At 52.5% G+C, this 27,806-nt stretch overlaps 1 protein-coding gene across 1 annotated transcript; it reads right to left on the bottom strand.

Moving 5' to 3' along the window:
• Positions 1–15,621: 15,621 nt before the first annotated feature.
• DYSF (dysferlin) lies at positions 15,622–26,876 on the bottom strand. The gene is made up of 4 exons (XM_019526572.1): positions 26,666–26,876; positions 24,405–24,514; positions 23,845–23,992; positions 15,622–16,693 (listed from the first exon to the last, which is right to left on the bottom strand). The coding sequence occupies exons 1-4, from the start codon at positions 26,858–26,860 to the stop codon at positions 16,655–16,657; spliced, it is 492 nt and encodes a 163-aa protein (XP_019382117.1). The 5' UTR covers positions 26,861–26,876; the 3' UTR covers positions 15,622–16,654.
• Positions 26,877–27,806: the final 930 nt, after the last annotated feature.

Genomic DNA, 27,806 nt, shown 5'->3' with positions numbered 1-27,806 from the left:
AACTAACCTCCTATCACAGCAATTAGTCCTTTGTCCAAGTTGGCAGCAATCTCCCCGTCAAGGTCTGGATGATTTACAGTGCTGGAATCAAGGGGCGGAGGGGCCAGGAAAGGCCCTTTGCTGCAAAACGGTTTAACCCACGCAACGCCTCTCTGCCTATGGCTTGCCGCTGATGGACTCCAAGCTCAGGCCCAGCACATATGGGGCATTTTCCTATAGCCGCAGACTGCTGAGCATCAGAATAGTTCAGCAAATGCTCTTCATCCTCCCTCTGCACCCCCTGAAGCTGCCCCAGCCGCTGCCTCAGTTTCCCAGCTTTGCCCAGCAAAGCACCAATGGGCACTTCCGTCGCTTCTGCAGTCTGGCATCTTGCCCCCCTCAAACCCTCTTCTCAAAACCAGCTGGGCCATAGCTCCAGGCTGTGGTCACTCATCACCCCACACCGCACCCCCGGGCCTTGCACATCCATCTCCCAGGCCCTATGTCGGTCATCTCTGAAGAGTCACATATCCCCCTTCTCCTTCCAGCCTCACCAAGCTACACTACAAGCATGCCTTAAATATGGGGTCTGGTGCTTGCTACCACACACACACGTCTATAATTTCCCAGCTCCCTCAGAGACGCACGGGCCTGCTCAAGAAGACCCAGACCTCAAAACTGTGCTGCCTCCATGCTCCCCCCGGCAGCGTATTATATCCCCATGCACAGACATTAAATACACCTGGGAAAGCCTGTGCTCAGCAGGTAGAGGAGTCCCCAGTAGCAACCCTGGTACCAGTACCAACCCCAGTAGAATAACCCAGTACCAACCCCAGTAGCACCAACCCATGGCCAGATATTCAGCTGATCTACACTGGAATAACCTCACTGAAATGTGCTTGCATAGACATCAGCCCTTGATGTGCACAACAGACAGGCCTGAAGTGCAGCCTTCAACCATCCAGACTAGCAGCTGGATTTGAACCCACCAGACCAGACTGCTACTAACCGGACTGCAGAAACAAGCTCTACGGGCTGCTACTGCAGAGAAACACGAAACACGTTTTACAGACCAGATACCCAAGGTGCCTACATGGCCTCAGCAATTAAGCATCTTCCAGGAGGTTGCAAGGGTGAATTGGCTAGAGCCGTGCAATTAAGTTGCACGAATAATTTATTTGTCCAAAACGCAAGTTTGCCCCAAAAATGGGGGGTTGAGGAGATTGTAAAAATTGCAATTTCTTGATATTCCTGAAGCAAAAGATTTCAAATTTTCATTTAAAAATGATGCAGTCCTTTGGAAATGTGACAAAGTTCATTTTCCAAAAGGGTTGAAAACCTCCCAAAAATGAAACAGAGCTTTTGGCTTCGGGTTGAAACAAGACTTTTTAATTGGTCCTAAATGATGGCGCTGCTAGGAGAATGTGCTTTGCATGATCCTTTTCCTTGGACCGATCGCTCCCGTGCATTTTAACAAACCACTTTTGTCCTTGCAATGGTGTTGGTGGGATCGACTTGAGGATGATCTCTACCCCATGGCTCCTGGATGGGTTTTGAGGTGACTTAAGAGTCCAATCTGCCCGCAGACGTTGCAGGTCTTGCTGCAGTGGAGCATAGACAACAGGCTGGGACGGCTCTCCTTTTCCATCCTTTGCTTTCTCTTCCTTGCTTCGAGGGCAAGACAATGTGCCTCAAAACGGGCTGCTGCTTGGCTGAGATGGTGGCGCTGTTGGAGCCGGTCGGCAGCCAGCTCCTCTCAACTCTCGACGTCAAGCAGCAGCTTCAGTAAGGATGCTGGCATTTGCACAGCGATCTTCCCATTGTCCGAATGGTAGGATGCTGACAGCCCTCAGCCCCTCGTGTTACCCATGGCAGGTCAGGGTGATCTCAGTGTTTGGGGCAAGGTGCCTGGCAGTTGTGCTCGAAGGGTGTTTGTGCATAGTCCAGCACTTGTATCGGATGGTTTAGACAGGGCAGAACCTGCCTTGGGCAGCAGGTTGGACTAGATGTGGTCCCCCCACCGAGGGCCCTGCCAGCCCAGCTGTTCAAGGATCCTATGACTGATCTTACACAACTTCACATGAAACCAAAATATAACGTGCATGACTCCAGAAAAGTGCCGTTACCCCCATTCTACACAGAAGGTGACTGGGGCACAAAGAGACTAACGTGATTCATTGGAATTAAATTGATTTTTTTAAAGGGCTTTTGGACCACATCAAGGATATTTTTTCAGGTTTCCTGCAAAAAAAAATATCCTTGGAGCTATTTTTCTTTTGGTTTGTTGCTGCAGTTGGTCAGCTAGAAGCAAAGAAGGACAGGGAAAAGAAGAGAAAAAACCCCCAAACCTGTAAATGTTTTATTCCATTGTAAGCTGAAACAAAATGGATGTCTCCACATCATTGCATTGAACAATGAAGCATGTCCGTCAATAGTTTTGAAGCAGCTGGGTTGTTTTTTTTTTATTTCCGTTCCAACGGTGGGAGGAAATTGCACCGTCTTTGTCCACCAACGCCGGGGTCTGCATGTCCTAGAGTCCTTTCGAGCATCTTTCCCATTTGAATCCAAATGCATTGAATCCCTAATGCAGGGATCTTCAATCAGCTGGCAGCCCACGTTCCCTGCCAGAGCTGCGGTGCTGATCCAACTAGCAAACACGGGCTAACGCTGCTGCTATTCTGGTCCCCTTTCCTGTTCCTGACTGCAGGCAAATCACATCCCCAGCCAAGGGTGAATCCCCTTTCCACTGTGTAGCTCAGAAGCTTTCAGCACTGGCTCCCCACTTTCCCGGACACCTGGGTCCTGCATGTAGTGTGGGCTGTGGCAGGAGCAACTGGGGACATTTTTGAGTCCATGAAGCAGGTAAGACTCTTCGCTCCCAGCTTTGGCTCTCCCTCCCCTCCAGTGCTCAACAGCACCTCCCCTCCCATCCCATTCTCCCTCTGCAGCAGGCACAAATCCTGCTACTTACACCTCCAGGTGCAGGAAGGGGGGAAGTGCTGCTAGGAGTTGGGGGGATTCACAATGGCTAAGGCATGGGTTGCGGCTCCTGTGCCCCCCACTTTCAAAATACCAGATCTGCCTACATCTCCAGCAGCCACCAAAATCCACAAATTCATCCATGGGAAGAAGGTGGGCTGGGTGGCAGTGGAAATAGCCCCCTGGGTGCTGGCTGCACCAACGTAGCACCTCAGGCAACCTCAGCAAGAAGCTCCACAGACCGGATCCAGCCAGTGCACCATACATTTGATATCCTTCCCTGGTGGGTTTGAGGAAGGCTCAGGTGCTTCACCCATTCCTGTACCACTAATGTGAGGAAGTGTAAGCGGCTAGATGGGGACATCCTGTTGTCATGACCATCATTGCCAGTAGGTTGTTCAAAGAGGCTGGTTTTGCCAGACTCCTGGGAGGCGAGCATGATCTGGATTTCCTTACTGTCCTCTGCAAGCTCATTGCATGGCAGGATACCCTCCTTAATGACCTCACAAGGCCCATTAATGGTCAGCATGGTCCTTGGATGAAAGATGCGCCCTTAGGTAATAGTTACTAGGAACACAGGACTGCGAGGTACCTCCTGGAGCATCAGAGCCGCCCCCCCTGCTATCGTAAACACCGAGGACCTATAACCCCCTTCAGACCCTGCTCAAGCTCTAGCATAAGAACGAGCTGCGCCAGTGGTTTTCAACCTTTTTTCATTTGCGGACCCCTAAAAAATTTCAAAGGGAGGGGCAGACCCCTTTGAATGGTAAGTGTGGGTGTTCACATACTTTTGATTGAGCGTAGTCATCTTTCACGGACCCCTCCGACATAATCGGTGGACCCCCATGGGACCCTGGACCACAGGTTGAAAACTACTGGTCTAAGCCATCTGCCTTCATGACTCCGACAGGGAAACTGCTCCAGGATCTCACCATGCTGATGACTGCTGTAACTATATTAAGGATCTGCATGCCTATTAGCTACCGTGCTCCAGACACCGTTCCCCGGCTAAGTGAAAAAACACGCCCCGCACTGCACCGATTATTTACCCTTCAGCCAGGGACTCTGGATTCTCCATCATTTCGAGGTGACAAAGAGGCTGATTTAGCTGCGAAGGGCGCGCTATATCTCAGAAGGGAGGAGGAAACCTGGTTTGATAGACGAGCTGATGGTTTTCCATCTCGAGACCTGGCTAGCCCAGGGTTTGGTTTGATAATGTTCATTGCCCGGCGACCCATATATAAAAATAAACGGTTGGGTTTTAACAAGCTGTTACCAAAGAAAGTAGGACGTTAATCGTCTCCAGCCCTTCAAGCTGGCCCCCTGCATTTTAATTGCGTGCAGACCTCGTTGAATTAAACAGTCCCATATTTTCCAGTTAGCTGGGGCCATGTTGTAAATGGGTTTCCTACCGACAACCCCTTCCCACTCTCCCCTTGGGTCTGTGAGTAGAACCTTCTTGATGCCACTCTTGTGCTGGGACCATCTCAGGCAAGGGAGAACTTCCCCCAGGGAGCACAAAAGCAATTGCATATGAAAAGTTATCATCACAACACAGAGACAGTGGGCTTTGTGCAACCCCTTGCTCGCAGGGCCACGTGATGTGCCACCCAGCCCCTGCTCTGTCCTCTCAGCTACGTGGCCTGGTGTCCCAAGCAGTGGAAGACATCACCACCCACTGCCCCTTGATCCTCTCAAATTTAGCATTGAGCCCCAGGGCTAAATCAGAGATTAAAATGTCCAAGTGACTTTGGAGTCCACGTCCCCTCTGAAACCATGTCTCCAGCTCTCATGTGTGCAGGTCCCTTGATAATATCCCCCCATGTTTCCAGCTTGACCCTGGCTCCTGCCACATTGGTTTCTCGGGCTCTGGATTTGCTGCCCCAACCCCTGGATTTGTCCCGTTTCCGCTCCAGACCAAACCCGCAGCAGGGAAAGAAGAGCTCCCCATATCCAGCCCTAAATGGAGGGAGCGATTCAGGGATGACTGATGTGTGGTCACGACCCCACAAGAACAGCTTTGGAATTAATGAAATGAAATCCTAGGCCTGGACCGCCGTCAAACCCAAACCCTGACTTCAACACTAAACCACATCCAGAGTCGAGTCGGAACAGCCCAGCCGCTGCTCTCGGACCATTGCTTCGGAGAAATGCGATCCAGGGTCCGTATAGTACAGCACACCGCCTCTCCCTGCCAAAATCCCTGAACTGGCTCAATACTCGCTGCCTGGCACAGCATAGGACTTTGTAGACATACCCTCCCTATGGCATTTATAGTGCAACTACCACGTTAGATGCATCCTCCTAAGCTGGTCCCAGCCATGACTAGTACTGGACACCTCAGAAGATAGGACAAGAAAGTCTAGAGGACAATTATGGATGCCCAAGAAGATGGCACAAGAAAGCTTAGGTGATAATTATGGACACCCCAAAAGATGGCACAAGAAAGCCTAGGGGATAATTACAGACACCCCAAAAGATGGCACAAGAAAGCCTAGGGGATAATTAATGACACCCCAGAAGATGGCACAAGAAAGCCTAGGGGATAATTACAGACACCCCAGAAGATGGCACAAGAAAGCCTAGGGGATAATTACAGACACCCCAAAAGATGGCACAAGAAAGCCTAGGGGATAATTATGGACACCCCAAAAGATGGCACAAGAAAGCCTAGGGGATAATTACGGACACCCCAGAAGATGGCACAAGAAAGCCTAGGGGATAATTATGGACACCCCAGAAGATGGCACAAGAAAGCCTAGAGGATAATTACAGACACCCCAGAAGATGGCACAAGAAAGCTTAGGGGATAATTATGGACACCCCAGAAGATGGCATAAGAAACTCTAGGCGATAACTACAAAACCAGCTACCCAGGAAAGAAGCTTTCTCCTCACTTTCATCCCTTGGAAGCTGAGCAAGTGCTCTGAACCCCAAGAGCTTATCTCCCTTCAGGAAAAAAAATATGGCTTGACAATAATGGGGAAGGTTTCTTTACTTGTTCAGACCTCCCATCCCTTTCTTAACCCAGCTAAGCTCTTGGCTTTGATAGTGTTCAAGGATCAAAAGCTCCATCCAAAAGTTACCTGCCGTCCCCGGTTCTTTTCTCAGTGGAAAAGCAGCCAGGGCTTCTCAAAACGGGGCAGGACTACGAACGTGTTGGAGAGTGCGAGCACAACTCGGCAGCATCTCGATAGATTGGGAAGCTAGGCTACAGCTAACAGGATGGGGTGAAGCGTTAAGGGGGAGCCTCTAAACTATAGCGTCCCCCATGAGAAGAGAAGATGTTAGAGGCCACAGAGGGGGAGTCTGGGAGGGCCCCTGCAAGGGAGAAAACCTGGGCCCAAAACCATGCAGCTCCTTGCACTCAGAGCTGGCCTGCCGAGTGCCTTCCTGACCCCATGTGAGCAGGTGTCATTGCCCAGGCCATGACAACACGGATCCAATTTGGGGCAGCCCCCAGGAGCTACTAGGATGTTCTCAGTGGGGACAGACAGCAGGACAAGGAGCAATGGGCTCAAGCTGCAACAAGGAAAGTTGAGGTTGGATATTAGGACAAACTTTCTCACTGGACCAGGCTCCCCAGAGAGGTGCTGGGGTCTCCATCCTTGGAGGTGTTGAAGACCCGGGTAGACAAAGCCTCAGCTGGGATGATGTAGTTGGGGCTGGTCCTGCTTGGAGCAGGGGGTTGGACTACATGTGACCCCCTGAGGTCCCTGCAACCCTCATTTTCTATGCGTCTAGATTTGGGGGGGCCAATGCAGCACTTTCACTTCCACTGCAGGTTTGCATCTTCCTCTCTGCAATGTTAACCCCTGATAGGTCTACAGACGGTGACCATCTGCCCTCCGGGCCTTTGTGCCGCTAGACAAAGGCAGCCTGACTCTCCTTGTCTGCTCTGACCAGATGACCACTCCTTTATCCTGATCATCCCAGCTGCTTTTCTGCACACCTGCACCAGACTCTTCTCTGATCCCAAATTCCAACTCATCTGTGGGTTTTTGGGGAGGATTTGGACCAGAAATGCAATTCCAGATTGAAAAAAAATAAAAGCCAACCCTTGGCCAGACCTCAACCAGGAAAGCAAGCAGGAGGGTAGGGAAGGAAACCTGTGCCTTCAGCAAACCCTGACGTGGCCACAAGATGTAAGACCCCAGCCTGGCACAGGGAAAGCAGGGGGACCACGGTGGCAAACGTCCTGCTTCTATAAAATACACTCAAGTGACCCCAGGCACAGGCTGTGCCCCTTGCTGTAAAGGACAACAACCCCCCACTTTCCCCCAGTCTGCACCTATCTGAGCATTGGGTGAAATCCCTTCCTGCCCCCTATGCAGCACTGGGCTGAGCACAGGGGCAAGACCCTCCAGCCAGGACCCTGCGGGGTTGCACTGGCACAGCCCAGCCCCATCCCCAGCCTGGGCTGCAGCAGCACCCAGCGCCTCTGCGGGAGGTTTCAACCCCCCCGACACATGAAGCAGAAGTGGGAGGCGGGGAACCAGCACAGCCGCAAAGCCTGGGACATCCCCATAGCAGAGCACAGGCATCGCTACCCCTATATCATCCCTGCCCAGCGCCCATCCAGCCTCTCCTTGAACCCTCCAGCGATGGCTTGCCCGGTCAACCTACGCCACGGCCTCCCCTCTAACAGTGGGATGCCATCGTCTGAAAGTCTGCAACAACAAAAGGTTTCTAGAGCTCATGGTCGCCAAGAAAACTTTGCCCCAAAGATTCAAAAGATAAAATAAAGCAAAAATTAACCACTTTGTAAAGAAATGCCATGAGTCTTTAGGCCATCCCTGGTTTATGGGGGCAGATCTTTGTGCTCTGGCATTCTGGGTGGGCAGTACTGTGCTCCCTGGACTGATGCAGAAAAGAGGAAGGGAGCCTGGTAGTTAGGACAAGTAGCCTAGGGCTTGGGAGGACAGGGTCCAATTCTGCCTCTACTGCTCCTTTCAGACGCTACCCGGTGCATGCTGCCCCATCTCACCACTGCAACAATAAGCCCCACCACTGAGGACACGCTGGGGGGGGTACCCCAACTCCACACCCCAGACCAGGGCTTCCACACTTCTCGAAAGCAGTCGTCTGGGGCTCCCCTGACACATCATCACCACCTCGTCTCTGGGCTTGAGGCACACGGCGTGGGTGGACGGGACTAATGTCTAACATCACGGCAAAGACCGGCCATTCTCAGCCTCATTAGGCTCCGGACTCCCCTTGTAAGGGTCAACCCCCCCCTTGGCAAATACCAGCTCTTTGCTTCCACTTGCTTCTCAACAATGGAAAAGCCACAGAGCAATTCTTGTTGCAAGGCACCAGTGGGGCATGACACCTGTGACACTCTGGATTCCTCCATGAAGTCTCTGGGTTTCTCTCGCGTTGGCGTTTCAGGGACTGTATTGTGCAGCACCCTTGAAAGGAGTTCACGGCACCCTCCGGGCTGAGCAGCAGCAGTGTAGACAGACCCTAATTTTCTCAGGTCTCCGGGGTACAGCTGGCATAGCAGCACCAAGAAGGGCTTGCACAGTTGTTGAGTGTGCAAAAGAGAGAGAAAGCAAATCTGGCTCTTTTGCTTGCAAAAACGGTCATAAATCTGATAGGTGGGGTTTTTTTCCCCCTGAATCATTAGATTTGCATATTCCTCTCTCTCTCTGTTTGAAACAGAAGCATCCAGAGTCTGGCCCGGAGGCTGACAGGCCCCTGCCGACTCCAGCAAGGGCTGGATGAGGCCCCCTCCCTGGCTTCACACGTTTCCTAAGCGTGGGCTTACGCTATTTCCAGAGCAAACTACCAGAACGGCCAACGGCCAGGCGCTAGCAACACGGGGGAATTTCTTTTGCACGTGTTGCAAGAAGGAGGAAGAAAGAGAGCAAGAGAGAGAGAGCCGCTTTGCGAGCACTGGGGCTTCCCTCGTTTGTAAGCCTGTAATTTGCCTCTCCTCCAGGGATGGCACACGTTTTATGAGGTCTGGAACCGAGCTGACGTCAAACCACAATGAAAAGCCAGGGAAGGACGGGCAAGGAGGGCCCGTGCTGCAGGAGCAAGAGACAGAAATGACCTTCACCGATCGTCCAGGCCATTCCGGTCATCCAGAGCAGGCTGGGACCCAACAGGCCCATCTCCAGCCTCTTTGGGGTCCCAAATTCTCCTCTCGTCCCACTGTAACATGGAAAAGTGGGCACCTGCACAGGACGTGTCCCAGGTCCCAGACCCACATGCTCCAGCTCCCACCTCGGTTGCAGAGGGGGGAAGGCGATTTGCAAAGGGGAGGCCACCGGGACTTGAAGGATGAGCCCATTTGGGTGGGAACAGCCTTTTTTTTTGGCAAATAAGCAATCAGGAGGCAGAGAAATCAGTCGTGTTTAAAAGCTAAGAGCAAAAGAGCAGATTGGGCTGAGCTGGATGCATGGTGTCCTTTGCTCTGCCCTCTTTCTCCCCATCCCAGGGTCTCCAAGAGCTTTATGGACCTGAGTTACACTTTGTGAGACATCTCTGTAAGGCTAGGTTCTGGGTCTCCCCATTCTACAGAAGGGGAAATCGAGGCCCAAAGCAGGGAAGTGATTTTTCCAGGGTCACCGTGAGGCTGGGGGGGAAATGCAGGCACACAGCTACATGGTCTGGTGTCTTAAGCAGGAGAAAACATGACCCCACCCTCCCCGCTCCTTCAGCTCATGACCCTCTCAAATTTAGCACTGAGCTCAACCAGAGCTTAAAATGCACAAGTGACTTTGAAACCGAGGCTCCAGCCCCTCCATACGCAGAAGTGCCCGGAGTCACCGCACAGGCCCCCAGCCCCTGCCTCAAGGGGGGAAAACGCTACCCCCAGCTCGCCCCCAGCCCCTGCTTCAATGGTCCCCGGCCCACCGCTCTGTTGGGTCTGTACAGCACCAAGCACAATAGGACTATTATCATCATCCATCATCATTATTCTTCTATTATCACCGTGGTTGATGATAATAGGAACAAGAATACCATTCAAGCTTTGTCACCCAAGGCCTGAATTAGGACTCCAGCTGCCTGCAGCCCACGGGGCAATGCCAGCCACACGCTCCTCCTCCTGAGGCTGCCGGCTTCAGGACCTGGCCGTCCTGTCTGGTTTGCATTGCAAAACTCGTGCAACAAAGCTCTGGCGTGGAGGCTCCGGTTCCCCCCGCCGCCCGACATAGCTCTGCTGTGGAGACCCCCCAGTCAGGGTGCAGCTGTGTTAGCAAAAGGTTGGCTTGGCTAGGGATGCTAGAGGGGGAGTAGGGGTCACTAAGCCCTGGCAGATCACCCTGCCTTTTCTGCCATGCATTGCATCTCTACCAGGAGGCACCATGCCTCGCTGTGGCAGCAGCCCCCTAGGAACGCAGGTCAGCCCTCTGGTCCGAACAGGCCAAAGTGGGAGGTGGATCCTTCGAAGAGAATGAGCAACCAGCCAGGTGTAGTCATCACTTAGAGACACTGCATTACTTAGAGGACGAGTGAAGATTAGTCCTTTGACTCACAAGATTATCCCTGAGATTTCCAGTACGAATCTATAGTGGCAAAACTGTTCTGCCCTGTTGCATCGGAGGCCTTTGCAACAGCATTTTTCTGTAGTCGAGAAATGAGTGAAAGCAAAGCATTTTCCAAGGGGCCTTGAGTCTAAGAAAGTTAAGAAACTGTCTTAAATACTAGGACGTGCATGCAGTCCCTTGCCTCTCAGATCACAGCTACTCTATAAAGTAATGAGAAGAGCGTCTCAGCAGCTGCTCTCCAGGGCGTCAGAGACATCTCAGCTGTATTGTCAGTCTCTCACATACTGGGCCTGTTTACAAGAGACACTTAATGCACAGTAGCCTAATAACACTGTGCAGCAGCACGTCACAGCACGGACAGTGCTAATACGCTGCGGTGCTGTATTATTAAGCTACTGTGCAGCAGCGTCACTAAAAAGGCGTGTGCCCGTGCTACTAGTTACTGTGCATTCATTAAGCAAGTACTAAATTAAATGTGCAGTAAGTACTGCCCATTCATGAATGTATAGACACACCCACTGGAAGCTTCTTGGGTCAGTGCTGAGCTATCCTCTATCTGCCTGCAGCACCGAGCACATGGGGAGATCAGGAGGAACGACGAGGAGATGCGTCCTTGCAAACGGGGAGCAGGTGCTGGACAGGCATGTTGAATTAAGAGGGGAGCTTCGAGGGTCCCTAGGTGAAACACGGGGCACAGGGTACAGCGAGATGCTGACCGCTGGCAGAAGGGATGTGTAGGATCCTCAGAGATCAGAGGTTGCACAGCAGGGGCTGGGATCCTAAAGACGTTTCGAAGGCAGGCCGCAATTCCTGCTCTCCCCGCATCAGGTCTCAGGGGCTGGGCAGAGAATGAGACTCCCTCCCCTCCTGTCTGCTCACTGTCTCCTCAGCTGGCTTTGCCAGCCTGAGTCTGCATCCAACTGGTAAGCCGGCAGCCGCAGGCACGTCGTTTGGTTTGCCTGGCCGCGCGGGTCCCCCTTCCCGGAACGGAGGAGTACGACTCTCGAAGTCTTCGTTTGGTGAGGAGGGAACCGACCCTCTCTGCTCCACCCCAGAGGTGGCTGCATTTCATGGACCCATAGACTGAATGCTTCCCAGAATGGGGCTGCCTCCATTTCACATGCGTGCACTTCTCTCGGAGCAGGCCCCTGAAAGACCTGTTATGCCTGGCAAGCTCTCACCAGTGCATCTCAGAAGGAAGTCACTGACTCCCTTTGACAGCAACCCCGTTTCGCAGATGAGGAAACTGAGGCACGGGAAGTAAAGGGACTTACTTAGGGTAACCCAACAGGCCGGTGGCAGGGTCAGGAATATGAACCCTGGTGTCTTGGGTCCACTGAGCCACACACCTGTGGGTGCTGGGCAGGTTTTGCAGACAGATGCGGATCAGGTCGCATGAGTTAGAAGAGTGACGGCCTGCAGGAGTAGGCTATTATCCTCCCATTGCACAGTGCAACAGGCTCTTCAAAGCAGATCTCAGCCCCTACCACTACTGTAGGAACCTGTAGCAGCTCAGAGCGCAGCCCGGACCAACCCCTGGGGCAAACCCAGCCCCTGAAATCAGATCTCCCCTGCCCGGCGTGGCAAGGAGACGCTGCCCAAGCAGCTCCCTGGCAGCCGATCCCCACCGAGCACCGAGACCCGGTGGTTTCACGCCCCATTGCTCCGCCGTCTCCAGCCCAAACCTGCAGAGCAGAGGCTGTCACGCACACGCGGGGTGTGGACGTGGCTGGGCAGCCCAGAGCCCCTGGACCACGGCATCATTCAAGAGCACAGCTGGCCTGCCAGGGAGGTGAGAGCCACTACCCGCGAACATGAGCACAGCACCCCCTACAAGTTAGTTCTTGTCTATACATTTATTAATGGGCAGTGCTTACTGCACATTTAATTTAGTACTTGCTTCATGAAGGACTAACTAGCTCACATCCCTGCAAGCTGAGGGATGCTCAGAGCTGTGCCTGGGCTCATAGCGGCATCCCTAACCCAGAGGAGACGTGGTCCTTGCTGGCTGGGGGGAGCTAGAGGAGGTGCTGTGGCCTAGTGGCTAGGGTGCTCGGCTGGGAGCAAGGCCCCTGCTCAGAGCCGAAAGGAGTCTCTTGCCGTGCATGGATCCAGCCCCAAATTACACCCGACACCACGGATGTGACGGAGATGCAACGCATTGAGTGCAGGGAGGAGAGGGGGATGGTTTACTCCCACGTGCACACAAAGCTGCACATTGGCAAGACCTCCGTGCCTCAGTTTCCCTACCTGTAATAGGGAGGGGGTAACATTGCAGTGCAAGCCACCATGAGGTTTCCCTCTGTAGGGCCCTGATCCTGCCCAAGCGGCTCTGGGGAAGGACCCTTGCCCCTTTGCCAGCCCATTGCTCAGGGCAGCTGGGACTTGGCAGCATCTTCCTGCGAGACAGGGAAGCTGGAGCAGATGCAGTTATTCACCATTCAGGCAGGGAGGGAGCAGGCCACAGCTGCATTAGGGCTGCGGCTGCTTCTTTCTGCCCAATTTAAAGGACCAGCTGCAGCAAGGCATGCTGGGAAAAGCATCCCTCTTGCCAAATATAAAGGGGCAGCTGCAGAAAGGCATGCTGGCAAAAACCATGGGGCAGAGCATGGACAGTCTCTTGCTCTGGGTTTGAGCCCTGGTCCACACCGATGCTGCGAGCAAACCTGGTCCCCCCTGGGCTAACCCAGCAGGTATCTGGCCACCAGCTGAGCCGGGGGGATGTGGATGCATGTGGTGGTGCCCACATCAATCCTGCGTGGGTCACTGGCTCCTGAACCTGGCGCATCTTAGCGTTGTTGGTGTTTTGGGGGGCTGATGGCATGTAGGCCCGCACAGCAAAACCCATCTGGGCTGCGCTGTCCCTCCGATGAGGGGCTAGAAAATGCAGGAACCAGCAGGCTTCAGGGCGTTTCATTTTAAATCGCAGCCAGGTCTGCAATACCGCAGCTGAGGCAGAGGCAGGGAAGCCCGGGACGGCAGGGCAAGCTGGGAACGCCTGGAGCCGGACAAGCGGGCACGAGCCCTTCCCTCAGCTGCTACGTGGAGCATCCGATGCCTTGTCCTTTCCCGGGGTCTCTCCAGCATCTGTTGACAACCTTCTATAGGAGCAAGATGTTGGCTGCCACGGTCCCCCTGCTTTCCCGGGGCAGGCTCGGGGGCGATGTCGTGTTGCACCAGAGGCGACCGCGTAGTTTTGCAGAGAGTTTAAATGATGGGTTTCTCTGATCCTGCCTCAGGCAGGGGTTGGACTGGAGGTGACCTGCCAGCCCCACTTCTCTGTGATTTCCCTATGATTTCCTCTGGCAAAATTTCGGGTCCCGGGAGCTGCTACTCTTCTGAGAGCAAACCTCAGCCGTGGGGATTTGGAGGGTGCGACGTGGGTGACATGAAAGCGATGCTGCCTGGGTGCTTTCTCTCATAGTTTTATAGATGTTAGGGGGCTCGAGGGGACCTTACGTGCAGAGTTAACTGCTGTGGGATCTGCTCGGTACAACCGAGCTGGTTATGGTGGGGTTGCTCACAAGTGCTAGGGAGCCCCGCCACGGGTGCAAGCATTTGGGAGAGGAAAGCTATGCAGGCTGGTGCGTTTCGGCTTGCCCAGCCATGTGCACTAATCGGTATGACAGATTCACTCACCTGCTCTCGGCTGCTGACCCCAGCGGGGGGATTTGTCTTACCAGGACCAGGGGCAAGTCATCCATAGCGACCTCAACTATCCCCAGGCAAAGGCTACATTTAATTTGACTCCGACATACGAGCAAATGAGTGTGGGGGGTTGCTTGGGAACTGAAATGCCCACGAAAGGGGCCATGGGCCCTTTGGGGAGGTGAACAGCGGCATCGCGAAACCCTCCTCACCGCAGTGGGGAAGACGCATCCATCGTGGGCATCTTCTTCCATCACCGGCTGTCCCTGGAGCAGCTGGGGCTGGAAACGGGATGCGGGGAGAGAGGCAGCTCCGATCGGACCAGCTGGTTTTTATAGTTGGATGTTCTTCAGGGCAAGGACTGTGTCTTCCCTGGTGTCTGGGATGTGGCCGGGGCGGGCTGGGTGCTGCCACGACACACATCATAAATAACAGGGGTGTCCAGGCCGGATTCCTCTCGCTGTGATCCAGCAAAGCACTTAGTGCCTTTGAGGCAGGCGTAGGCTTAAGTGCCCAGCTGGACCGGGATGAGAGCAGGACACCGTGTCCGCAGCGATTATGTTCGCTAATTGCCCCTCGCTGCTGCTTGCTCACACGTGTCCGGGTCTACGACAACCAGGGGCCAAGTGTGCAAACCTACGGGTCCAAGGGGCATCTTCGCATCAGCAGGACCGGGCTGTAGCCTGTGTGAGGTATGCGTGGAGGCGCAGTCGCATTGGAAAACAACGCTAGCCTTCATTTCATGTCTTTATTCTGGAAGATGATTGCTTGCTAAAGTAAGGGAGAGTGGGCGAGGGTAGGGGTGCTAGCACGTGGCCCGCGGTCCAGGTCCAGATCACAGAGCCACTGCAGCTGGCTGGCCACAGGGAATTTGGGGATCGATTTGTTCCTGACCCCCTCGTACACCCTGCAGCACGTGGGTGGGGAGCTGCTGGTCTGACCGGCACGTAGGAGAGCAGGCAGAGCTGACCGCTGCAAATGCAATCTGCTGGTCACAAGGGCAAGAGCCGGGACCAAGTAGGCACTGTTCCCCTATCTGCTAAAACAGGGCTGGCACGAGTGCTGCGACCGGCTTCTGTGTCTGGCACCGAACGGATCAGGGATAGGCAACACAGTGGCAGATAGGGCAGGGAGCAGAAAGCAGAGCAGTAGAGCAGGTAGGGGGCACAGGGCAGGGGTCAGAAAGCAGAGCAGCAGATTGGGCAGGGAGCTAAAGGAAAGCGGATCAGGTAGGGAGCACAGGGAAGGGAGCAAAAAAAGCAGAGCAGCAGACCAGGCAGCTAGCACAGGGCAGGGAGCAGAAAGCGGAGCAGATAGGAAGCACAGGAGCAGAAAGCAGATAAAATCAAGTAGGGAGCACAAGGCAGCAAGCAGAAGGCAGAGCAGTGGATCAGGTAAGGATCACAGGGCATGGAGCAGAAAGCAGAGCGGCAGGGCAAGTGGGGAGCACAGGGCAGGGAGCAGAAAGCCGAGCAGCAGAAGAGGCAGGGGAAGGGGATCGGAGTGGCACTTGGGAAACCTGTAGGGCTAATCTGTGGCCCACCCTGCTTTCAGAGAAGGGCTAGGAAAAGAAAGGGGCCAGGTCTTTGCCTCATCCCACCCCCTGCGGCAGGGAGTTCCCCCGGGGGCGTCTGCTGTTCTGCGTCCGCCCCGCGGTCCCGAGCTGGCGGCAGAGGAACGGCGCTGATTGTAACGCTGCGCGCTGGACCGCGGCCGCGGGGACCTGCCCTCAGGCTGCGGAGCGCAGGTCCCGGGGGAGAACAGGACCTACGCCCGCAAGACGCGGTCCTGGCCTTATCTGCTCGCTCCGCTCGTGCCGAGCCCCACAGCCACGCCGCGGTGGAGGTGAACAGTTGCAGGGGGACGTGTCCACCCAGGAAGAGGTAGAAGGGTGCGAGGGAGAGAAATGGAGTGAAAAAGCCCGAATCTCGCAAAGCTTTCCTTGGTGTCCCAGGGAGTTTTGCTCCAGTCCTCCTCGGGGTCGTATCCCACCACCTTCTGCTAAGCGGAAAGAGCCCCCATGGGTGGGAGATGTGCGCAGGGGCTTTGCTTAACCAGCGCGCCTCCTCTGTAATAAAAGCTCCCCAATCCCCACGGCCCAGAGGCAGGAGACGGAGACAGCGAGACTTCACCCGGGCTCGGGGCTCACACCTCCTACTCCTTTGTTACAAGCTGCAGCAGGTCTACGTTTTCAGCGCACCCTCCTAGAGTCTGTGCAAGCCATTCCCCGCAGAAAGGGCCATTTTTGCATTGATAATTGAGCTTTACAAAACAGAGCATTGAAAAAAACAAACAAACCCCCAAGAAAGCCCCCAAAAGGGAAATAGCAAATATTCCATCTTTGGCATCGGGTACAGGCCACTTAGGAGGTGAAGAAGGTAGGTGGGGCTGCGCAGATGGGAGCAGTATCTTCATTTTGGCAATGGGATAGCATCAGAGACAGCACGCGGCATCTTCTCCGGAGGCTGCCGTGGCTGGCATCTCATCCCCAAAGGCACAGGCAGTATCTTAGCAGGTATTCAACGCTCCCACCGGTCCCCGGCACAGATTCAGCTGAAAGGCTTCACCAGTTTCATAGCAGCGTAGTTCTGGAGGGGAAGGAAAGGACAAGGAAACCCGTAAGATGGGGAAGGTACCGCAGACGGGAGCGGTATCCTCCTATGTCTGAGGATGCTCTTTCCAAACAGTGGTGGGACTGGAGATGGACCTCAGCTCCTCAGTCTCCTACAAGAAACACGAGCTATAAGAGAATCGTCTCTAACTAGCAGCGGTACGGGGTGTAGGTGGCATGGGTGAGCAGATCGGATGCCACACGGATGTGTGCTCACCCCTAAGAATTACCCCATGGCTTCTTCTTCCATCTCCCTTTCTCCCATCTCCTCCCTCCCAAGGATACTCAGGGCGCTGCTGACACCTGGAGATCTCCCTGCCCTCAAACAGGCCCCAATTCACCTCTTGGTCTCCCTCGCCCTGCTCTCCTTGAGAGAGGATAACGTTTAATTTAATCTGCACAAAGTGGCATGAGATGCAGAGAGAGGAAGGTTCAAGGCAAACATAATGCATATCGCATCGCACCCCCTCCTTTCCCAGAGCCAGCGATACCACAAGCAGACGCTGCTCGTCGAGAGTGTGGTGCCGTTGCGTTCAGCGGCACGGTAACATCCTTTTTAAGGAGCTAGATCTAAGCTAGCTTCGATTTGCACGCGGACAGACGCGCGCCCTCGCCAAATTGGAGGTTTCGTCCGTGCGTTTGGAGTTGAATTGGTACGGGATGTTCTCGCACTGCGTCACTTTAAAAACCAATGTTGGCAGCAAAGCAAAAGGCAAGTCACAAGCTCTTCTGCAAAAAAGTTTGACCAAAGGCATCGTGATAAATTACAACGTGTGGTGGATTATGAAACAATTTGCCAATTGGGGTTTTCTAATAATGCCATAAATCAGGCAAGGAAAACGAAAGCAATTTACCAATAGTCATTAGAAAAAGCCTCCGGTGGAATATAACCTCCTAATGAATTACCCGCCATTTGTCTTTCAGGGTCTGTCCTCCAAAATATGATTATTTTTATGCTGCGATTGGTCCCATTCAGGAAGATAGCAGGTTTCCTGTCCCGGCTATGAATTTCTATTAACGAAGTGACGAAAGGCAAGCAGGAATAATCAATCAGCGCAGAGAGCGGGCAGTAATGGCGATGAATAGCGAGGGAAGCGGAGGGAGACTCGGGTGAAACAAACAGGCTTTCAAGGGGAGTAAATATCTGCAAATTACTGGAAAACACGGCAGATTCTGGCTGGACGGAGGCCGTGGCTTCGTCATGGGGTGCCCACCACCACCCAGACGCTACTTGTTGCATCCCATGTCAGTGATGATCCCCACCTGCAGATTTAGGAGGTCAAAGGTGTCAATGTGACCCCTTGGCTTGGCTTGAATAATGCAGGCATGAGACTTGCACAAGAGCCCTGCTTTGCAAAGCAAGAATGTGCCCTAGTCTATCAAGATCATAGCCACCGAAGGGGACCGAGCACCTTCCCATTTGCCACGCTGGGCATCCGATCAGTGCATAGGGCCAGGCCCTGGAACTGGTGGTGCAACTAGAGCATATCTTTTCAAAAGACGCCCAGTCTCCATCCAGAGATGCCGAGCAGTGATGAATTCGCCACGTTGCACAGTAAGCTTTTCTCACGCCCAATTACCCTCGCTGTCAACAACAGGCTTCTCATTATATCCCACTGGGATTCTCCAAGCTTCAGCTTCCACCTCCAAGATCCAGCGATGCTCTTTGCCTGCTGATCAAAAAGCCCTCTAACTGTCAGGTTAAATATAGAGGATAGAGAAGGAAATTGCCTAGGAGCTATTCTGTGCGAGTCCTGAAGCGCAAAGAGAATGGCAGAGCTTGCAATGATGTGGACTGGATACAAAAAGCTTGCCAGGCAGCTGAGAAGCTGAAAAGGAGGGCGGCGTGGAAGGCAGCGCTGACATTTCAGACCTTGGAGTATCCAATGTTCAGCTCCCACTTTAGCCAAACTAGACTCGGCAAAACCTTGCTGTTTTCCACTCCAAACCAGGACACGGTTATTTTCCCTCCCCTCCACCCCCAATGGAAACAGTCTCATCATCACAGACTGAAAAATGTCAACAAATGTAAACGGCTCCAACGATCTGCCAGCGACCGAAGTCCGCGTGAAAGCCCCCGAAACTGAGACGTTTCGCATGCTTCCAGAGGAAAACGGGCCATGGCAAAAATAGAAACCTTCATGGAAAAGGCAGCAGTTCTGGAATCACAAAGTGACGCCGAGTCAAAGTGCAAAGGGATTTTTTCAAGTGCAACCAAAAAAAGCACTGTCTGCACACTGCCCCTGAGAGGAGCTCTTTGCACCATCCCAGGCTTGCTTCGTGACTTCAGGCAGGTGGATACTTAGATGCCTAATTCTGCAAAGCAGGAGCTGAGGCCTCCTACCTAGATCCCACAATGACAGGCTTCAACTTGCCTGAATCCATAAACTTAGGCTTATACAGTGTAGGGGGAAGATCTAAAACCACATACAATGAGCAGAGTTGCCCAGAGCTAGTCCATAGGGTGCTTCTGCTCTCTTGAACTTTGGCAATCCTCCTGAGGTCTGGCTCAGGTTAGCGTGAGCTGCAAGCTCCACATTCAGCCTTTTCTGGCCTGCAAAGGCTGGAAGCTGTAGGTGGAGAGGGATCAGGGGCAGGTCTGGCCTGCAGAGATTTTATCCAGCCCACCAAGCACACCCAACAGTGACCATGTCACAGAGTTTCTACCTCCAAATCTATCTCCATCGGGCATGCTGTTGGGAATGGGAGCCAGCTGACTGCCATGTTCTGGTCCCCAAATGTGCAAAGTAAACCTAATTTGCTGCCCCATCCTGTGTATGGGCAGCTGGCCGATGTCTATTCCATTAACCCGTCCATGGAAAAGTAGTTTTCCTCCATGAGTAAAGGCCTTCATGACACAGTCACCTGGAGGTGCTGAGTGATGGGCTCTCAGTCCTCTACCACAAATTCACTGTCACCTCAGGCAAGTCACTTAGCTCCAAATCAGCAGTGCACATCATCACCCAGCTCTTTATCACCAGTGCTGCAGCTGAGCTGGCGCCTTCACCTCCCTGGGTCTCAGTTCCCAATCTTTGTTTGGGAGGTGGGGGCAGGACTTTTTGACCCAGCAGGAGGCTGTCAGATAGAAAGGACTGGGGTGTAGGGCTCCCTGTGCAATGGGAACAGAAGGTGAAGGGATTGCTGTATTCTGTTCTGCTTTAAGAAGTTGCATAATGAGAGATGCTGCCAAAACGACTCCTGAGAACGAGCTGCGGGCTGGAGAACACATCTTCCAAAGAGAGCTCGTTCTGTAAGGTGAAGAGCAAGAGGTGCTGACTGTATAAGTCCCTCTGCAGGGAGGAAAGAGTGGGCATGACAGCTGGGCTCTTTCACCCAGAGGAGAAAGGTAAAGCAAAGATCCACAGCTAGAAGCTGAAGCCAGGGAGAGTCACATGAGAAATTAGGCAGACGTTTTTTACTGGTGGGAGTGGGTAGAGACGATTAATCACTTGGAACAAAACACCCAGGGAAGGGATGGATTCAAACCCAAGGCTGGATGCCTTAACACTTTACAAACACCATTGCTGGGCTCAACTCAAGGCTTTGGGGGTGACATTTAAGGACAAGTGGTATCCAAGGGCCCATGTACACGCCACGATTTTTTCCCTTTCATGTGCTGCAGCTGCATGTCTGTTTGCACAAACGGGACTTCCCAGTGCTTTAAAAGTGTTTCTTGTACATTAAAATAAAACTCTTTGGGTGTAGTTTAGTTTGGATCACTGGGAATTAAAGCGTCACATCCATGGATTCATTGTGTGCAAACACAGGCACTCAAAGAGGTGTAATGAGCCTCTTTGTCCAACAGATGGTGCTACGACTTTTTTGCTTTCGCTTGCAAATTGTTTCTGCTTTTTTTTTCCTTGTGTGCTTTGCTGGCTCCCTGCTTCCGGAGTTGCATGGCAAGACATGGGCACAGGGTGAGTGGGGAGCCCTGGGTCAGGAGGCAGCACTGGACCATCCCGCTCTCCAGCCAGGGACCTGGCTTAATTTGTCTGAAAACCTAGTGTGTGTAAACACACATGCGACGCTCCAAAATAAACAAGTTTACATTTTATAAACCTATTTAATTTAATGAGGCTTAAAACCTGTGGCGTGTACAGGCACCCCAGGAGTAACTACCGCAGGTTGACCAGGGCAGCAGCCCCAGGTGATGATCTCATGAACCTGCATTCTCCTGCTATCCTCCAATTCAGACTCCTCCAACACTTCCCACCCATTACCTGATGTCACCTTCCCCTATTTACCCATATGGGCAGTCACGCCATCCCCTGATACCCGCTCACCCCAAAGCTGACAACATATAGCTGAGCTTTTCACAGCAGGGGCTGTCTCTTAGCAAATAAATGTACAGCACCTACCATCCTGGAGGGGACCTGATGTTCCCTGGGACCCCTATATTAATAGGGTTAATAGGGGGTTATCCTTTAGAGTTCATGTTCTCAGATACAGCCATGCTCCTGGCCAAAGATCTGTATGTCAGGAGACTCCTTTGCATGTAAGAACCCTATTTTTGCCATTGTGTTGCAAAAGGTTAATGCTTAGCAAAGGAACCCAATATCAGAGTGAAAATACAGCCCAGTGCCCTCAACTATTTGGGAGAAGCCATCCAAAGAAATGAAAACAGACAGATTCCATGTAACACGGCCTCGGGTTTGTGTTTTTTTTAGAAAGATGACTAAGTCTAACCAGAGCAAAATGAATTGTAACAACATTTTGCTAGGAAAAAGTCAGAGAAAAACACAAGTCACAGGGAGTGTAAATGGATATTTATAGTTTAAAAGGGGTTTTGTTTTCCCTGGACTCAGTGGTAATACAAGGAGCCTGTCATAGCTACTAAGCCACTTGAATTTTCCCCAAGACACCAGGAATGGAACTGAGAGTCCCTGGTTGGGGAAACAGGCCCCTGCCACGTGGGCTGAAGGCAAATCTCTGTGTACGGGTTGCACTACCGGGCGCATGAACACAATTTGGCCTCGCTGCTGCTGCCCAGCATCAGATGGCACACTCAATTATCTGTTTTAATGCTCCTGAGCTCATTAAGGGATCATCAGGGGAGAAAATGATTTCCCTGATCAAAAGACGGGGGAGCTGAGATGCATGCAGGCATCGTGACTTGAGATCTTGGATCTCCCTGGACTTAATCCCCTATTGCCCCTATAGCTCCAGAAGCCATCAAGCGTGCCTGGTCTTAAATCACTAGAAAACGTTAGCTGTGCCAGGACCCTTGTCATCCTTCCCTGGTCCACTGCACATGGGCAGCAAAGCAAAACCACTTGCAAATGCAGCCTCTCCTGCCTTCCAAGGTATAAATTACCCCTCAAACAGGAATGTCCCTTGTGCAAGGCACAGCATTTGTCAAGTACGGCAGGGGAGGAAGGCAAGTTGTTCTTCTTATCAGTCTGGGAGGGGGGAAGGGCTCCAAAGCCTAGCACGAATTACCGTATCTTCTCACATACCACATGCCCCCAAATAAGACACGCACCTTGTCTGGGGAAGGCAAAATGAATGAGAAAAGACAGTTCCAGTCGTGGCTGACTCCTGACTGCAGTGGCTCTAACCCTGAAGGGTGAACTCTGCCCCCGTGGGGCAGATCCAGGATTTGGAGAAGGGGGGTGCAAACCATGCGGCACATCAGTACATCTTCTTGTCCAGTTAAAGAGACACTAGATGCCTTACTAATAGGCTAGGGGGCTGGCACCATAGTATTCAGTTTAAGATCAGACCCAAAACAAATAGCACTATTAGAACGTGCACTGATTTACTAGAGTATGAAGTTTTTTAAAAAAGCACAACAACAAACTAGGCAAAAAAAAAAAAAAAAAAAAAAAAAAAAAAAAAGAGACAAAATAGTCCAAAGATATTGTGTCATTACAGTTAAATGCACGTCTCTTATTCATAACATCTATGAATGAATTTTATGAATCCATAAAATCTATCCTTCTTGCCAGTGCCTCCAATACTTCACTGCCAGTCATTTCTACACCTGAGTTCATACGACCACACCTGAGTTAAGGTTTTTAGCTAGAGCTATAAAAAGTCCGTAGGACTATGAAAAAACAAATGATATATTCCCAGGAGTGGCTAACAGCACCATTGCAAAAGAAAGGATGGTTTGACTAGTGGAACATCAAGACCATTAAAAAGGAGAGTGTCGTTCAACCTGTGCAGTGTGGACAGATTAGCAGGAACCAGGGAGAGGATAGTGAGACATGAAGTCAAATGACTCCTCTGATGCTGCCTGAAGAAAAAGGTCAAAAGTTTGGAGCAGGGATCAGAGGGGGGTGCATGCCTCTCAATCCACCGCCGTCTGCCCCCTCCCTCCCTGAGGCGGGCAGAGAGAAGTGTGGCAGTCATCTTGCAGCAGTGTGTCCTTGTTTGCTTCTATTCCCGCCCCCCACAAAAATCAGCCCATCCTGCTTCAGACCAGCCCCCCCATTTTTGGAGGGCTGATTTTTTGTGGGGAAAAGGTGTGTGTGTGGTACATGAGTCAATATGGTATTGCAATGCACTGAAGCCCAAATAGGATCTGAAAATCATCCCAGCCAAGCTGGAGGGGCCGGTAACTTCTTAATTTGGTTTGCAAACGGCACCGAGAGCAAGGGCAGGCAGGGCTAATTCATGAGGTGGGATTTCCACCCAGCCTGCAGCTTAACCATTCATGGATGCACGTCCATTTACTGCTGTAGAAAAGCTGTGTTTCTGCTCCAGGCAGCATACAATCTGGAGTATCTTCCTCTTTGGGATCTTAAAGCCCTTTGGCAACCATCCGCAGGCTCTCACAGCCTCCTCTGGGACGTAAGGACCTCACTCCATTTTCCATATACGGGAAATGGGGGCAAAAGAAAGACATGTGACTTGGCTAAGGGCCATAGAGAGTCAGTAGCAGAGACAGTCAATGAGGCCCAGGGAATCTCCCACCAATGCTATCCCTGGGGCAGCCCTAGTACTGGTTTGGGATGGGGACTGGGCTCTGCAAACGCTCATGCTGGGGTTCAAAATCAGCGGGTCTTGGCTCAGACCAACACTGCATTGGGGTCAAAAAGGGATTTTTTAACCCCAAGGTCAGCCCGTGGTCCTCGCTGCCTGGGGGACCCCCAGCCCTTCCCCTTCCCTCCCAGAAGACCGTACCGGGAAAGCGTAGATGAAGATCCCGAGGAAGAGCAGCAAGATGAAGAGCACGAAGATGACGAGGAAGACCCACTTGTACCGCCGCCACAGGATGAACTTGATGGTTTTGTAGGGGGAGGTGAACCACAGGAAGGAGGTCTCTGGCCGCCTGCAATCAAGAGTTGTGGTGACCTCTGGTACAAGCCAATTTGCTGCTGGCGGGCGTGCCAGGGATGTCGGAGAAGGACCGCATGCACCTGCCCCGCTGACCCCGGAAGGTGAGGGTAGGCACCAGGGGAACCGGAGGGATGTTCAACCCTGGCCCTGCTAGACATGGCCACATGAGACATGTCGTCAGAGCCCAGGTCCATCGGGGTGGACCCAGCCCCTGCAGGTCCATGAGGCTGAGCCCTGCCGCCAGCCCCAGCATATCTGGGTGGACCAGGCTGGCTGAGCCCCAGGACTGCGGAGGTGCATGCAAGTATAACATGCATGATGCTGAAGCCTTCGGGGCAGCAATCTGAATGCCCAGCCCCTGGCTTTAGTGTCCTGCGCTCCATTTAGGTTTGCCAGTCTCTTACTTGGGGTCTTCCAGCTTGGGGTTCATGTTGGGCTCATCTCGGCCCATCCCTGCGGGCCTCTCTTCATGCTCCTGCTCTGCCACAATCTCCAAAGTCATTTCCAGTTTGCCCTGCATGGAAAAAAGCAGCGGGGAATGGACAGGGGCTAGGATCCTCAGTGGGAGACGCTGACTTGGGAAAGGGCTTCCAAGCTTGACCCAGTCTCAGGTAAGGAGTCAAGATGGGACCTTCATGGGAGGCAAATGACCCCTAGCAGGCAGCTGTGGGTATTCTGCATTTTCCTTTGACTGACCTGGCACCAGCCACAGTCAAAGCCAGAAAACCAGGCTGGTTTGATATGGAGTGGGGGGCTGCCTTCCTGTTCCTGGGATCTCTTGAACATACAGGGTGTGTGTAGACAAAACAAAATTTCCCATTTACGTCGACGCAACTGCATTTGTGTTTGCACCTTTAACAGCAGCAGGACGTTGCCTGCTGCCTGCTTTACCTAGGGCAGGTTGAGGTGGGAGGTCTTGCGTTGAATCAGGGTTGACAGGGGTTTTACTAAGAGGTTAAATGATGGACTTGTCTGGGATGGTTTGGACAGGACTGATTGCACTAGATGTGACTTTTGCAGCCCCACTTCTCTGTGAGTTTATGATTTCAAGGGGTCATGTCTAACTTGCCCATTTCTACATGCTACTGTTCGTGTGTAGAGCCATTTGGGCTGGGAGGTGCCATCCTGTTGCCCCGTAACACCCTAAGCCACATCCATACCCCTGGGCCCATCTGTGTGTGTTTCTCTGAAAGGAAATAAAAGGTCTGACAAAACGAGGGAATTTAAACCATTAATGGAAAATATTCACAAAAAGCTGGTTTTAAACAGAGAATCAAGCCCGTTCCCTGGATTTTAGCTGCTCCCCCATTCAAGGGCAGAAGCAAGCTTTAACATGTGATGCCAACAATCAGCTGGAATAATCCAGATTATCGAAACATTAAAAAAAAACCCTCAAATTGGAGCTACAGACTAAGTCTCACTCCCTCAGTGCATCTCTCAGATCATTTCAAAGGGGAAACTGAGCAGACAGCTTGGATTTAAAAGCCTTCAGGCCAGGGAGAATCTGTTTTCTGCTTTGTTTTTACCACCCTAGCTCGAGGAGGTGCAGCTCCAAGTTCAGGCCTAATGATGAATGATACTAATAAATGGGAAGTGGCCAAACTAGGGAATAAGTTAGAAAAAGAAGCAAAAATCCATTAAAATCAATGAGGCACTCTGAACTGTTTGACCGATTTTGTGACATAGGTGGGAAAACTCTTTGGGAGGGGAGAGAGGGGTGGCTTAGTCATTAGGGTGTCTGCCTAGGATTTGGGAACACTCACTTCAATGCCCTGCTCTGACACCGATTTACCCCACAGCCCTGGTCAAGTCACTCAGGACAGCAAGCTGTCGCACTTTACCTGCCTAATTAGCCATTACACAGCCACCTACCAACCTTCAGTCTGGGCATTTCCCCACAGGCTTGGGCTCCTTTTCACTTTCTCCAGCCTTCCCCTTATAGCTGAGCCACTGCAGCTTTCATCAGATACGCAGGATAGAGGGCAATACTGGAGAGAAGTCTCTGCCCCACTGAAAGCAAGGTCCCTCTGCCTCTCCCTACAAGTCATGTGTCCCAGCCCCAAACCATTTTCATTGCCAGTTCTCCAATGTGTCCACATCCTTTCTGTAGCGGGGGGCCCACAGCTGGACACCGGACTCCAGATGTGGCCTCCCCAGTGCTGAATAGAGGGGAAAGATCACTGCTCTCCATCTGCGGGCAACGCTCCCACTCTGGCAGCCCAATATCCCTGTCTCTTGGCTGCCCAGGGGGCCAGCTTCAAGGGGAAGGCTGGAGAGGCTTGGATAATGTCTAGCCTGTGGCCTGGCAACAAGATCACTGCTAAAAAGCAGCAGATGCCGGGGGAAGCCTAGAGTCTGTGTTTCCTGTTTCTTGGGCATGTGCCCCAGCTACTGGGACAGCACATATGAGCGTCCTGGCCTCATGAGCTACAATTTCGGGACCTGCCCGGCCTTGTGTGTGTACCTGGAGGAGCAGATGTTGATGCGGACAGCCCTAGTGAGGATGCAACCCCAAAGAAAACTCCATAAATGCCACAAGATGCGGTCAGTGGAGGCATGTATGCCATGTAGGAGTGAAACAGGAGTCAACCCATAGCCTCTCTGGGTCCACGGTTCCCATCTCTAAGCTGGAGATCAGAGCAAAGCTGAGCCCAACAGGACTTACCGCGAGGACCTTCTTCTCGCCCTCTTCTGCAACGCAAGGCCACCAGCCCTTGACCGTCTTCTGCTCAAAGAGCGACACGAACCGGTCCGAGGACAAGGTTTCATCCAGCAGGTCTAGGGAGCACTTCTCAGCTGTCTTAGCAGGCTTGGGCATGTGGTTGAGATCCATCTGAATGCAACCTGCCAGGAACAACATCACCAAGAAGCAACGCACGTGTTGTAGGATCGTGGCCCAGGTTTACTTCCAAGGGGTCTGATACTGTCATAACTACTGGCCATCTAAGAGGACTTGGACACCTCAATCTGATTCTCTTCTGCCATGCCCAAGACCCTGAAAATCCAGGGATTCGTCTGCTCTTGGAGCCCGCTGATATCTGACCCTTAACGCGGAGTCACAGAAAAGCAGTGAGCACATTCATTTTTTTCGGGGACTTGCATAGGGTGGAATAGATCACACTTAGGCACTTCCTTCCACTTATGGGATCTTGCCCATGCTGGATCTGATCTGATTTCGGGGAGGCCGGGAAGCTTACAGTGAGTGAGCATGACATTCAGAGACACGGGAACACAAGTCCCCTTGCTTTACCTGCACCAGCTCAGGGCAGTCTTGGTGTTTTGAGGCAATGTGCCTGCAGTAGATTTGTGTAGTGTTAAGAAAGCATGAAACAAACACTTGTCTAGGATAGTTTGCATCCTGCGGTGGGAAGGACATGGACAAAATAGAGACAGTCCAGTGGAGGGGAATGAAAAATGTACCTCCGGAGGTCACACCTCAAGCAGGACCAGCCCCAACTACATCATCCCAGCCAAGGCTTCATCTACCTGGGCCTTCAGCACCTCCAAGGATGGAGACTGCACCACCTCTGCGGGGAGCCTCTTCCAGTGCTTCACCACCCTCCTCAGGAGAAAGATTTTTTCCTAATATCCAGTCTAAACTCCCCTTGCTGCAGCTTGAGCCCATTGCTTTATCTGAGTTGCCTGATCAAATGGGCAAAAAAAATGAACACTAATGTCATGGGGCAAACCCCCACTGCACCAAGTGCAATGCTGTGCTGATCCCATCGGGGAGCAGAGCTAGGACGAGGCTATCCCACAGCAGAAGGTCAGTTTCATAGTTTCATAGTTTCTAGGGTCGGAAGGGA

The sequence above is a fragment of the Gavialis gangeticus genome, unplaced genomic scaffold (genome assembly GCF_001723915.1).
Source record: "Gavialis gangeticus isolate Ggan-Ray unplaced genomic scaffold, GavGan_comp1, whole genome shotgun sequence".
Classification (NCBI taxonomy): Eukaryota; Metazoa; Chordata; order Crocodylia; family Gavialidae; genus Gavialis; species Gavialis gangeticus.
The sequence above is the reverse complement of the archived record's forward strand: the minus strand, read 5'-3'. Positions and strand labels throughout refer to the sequence as shown.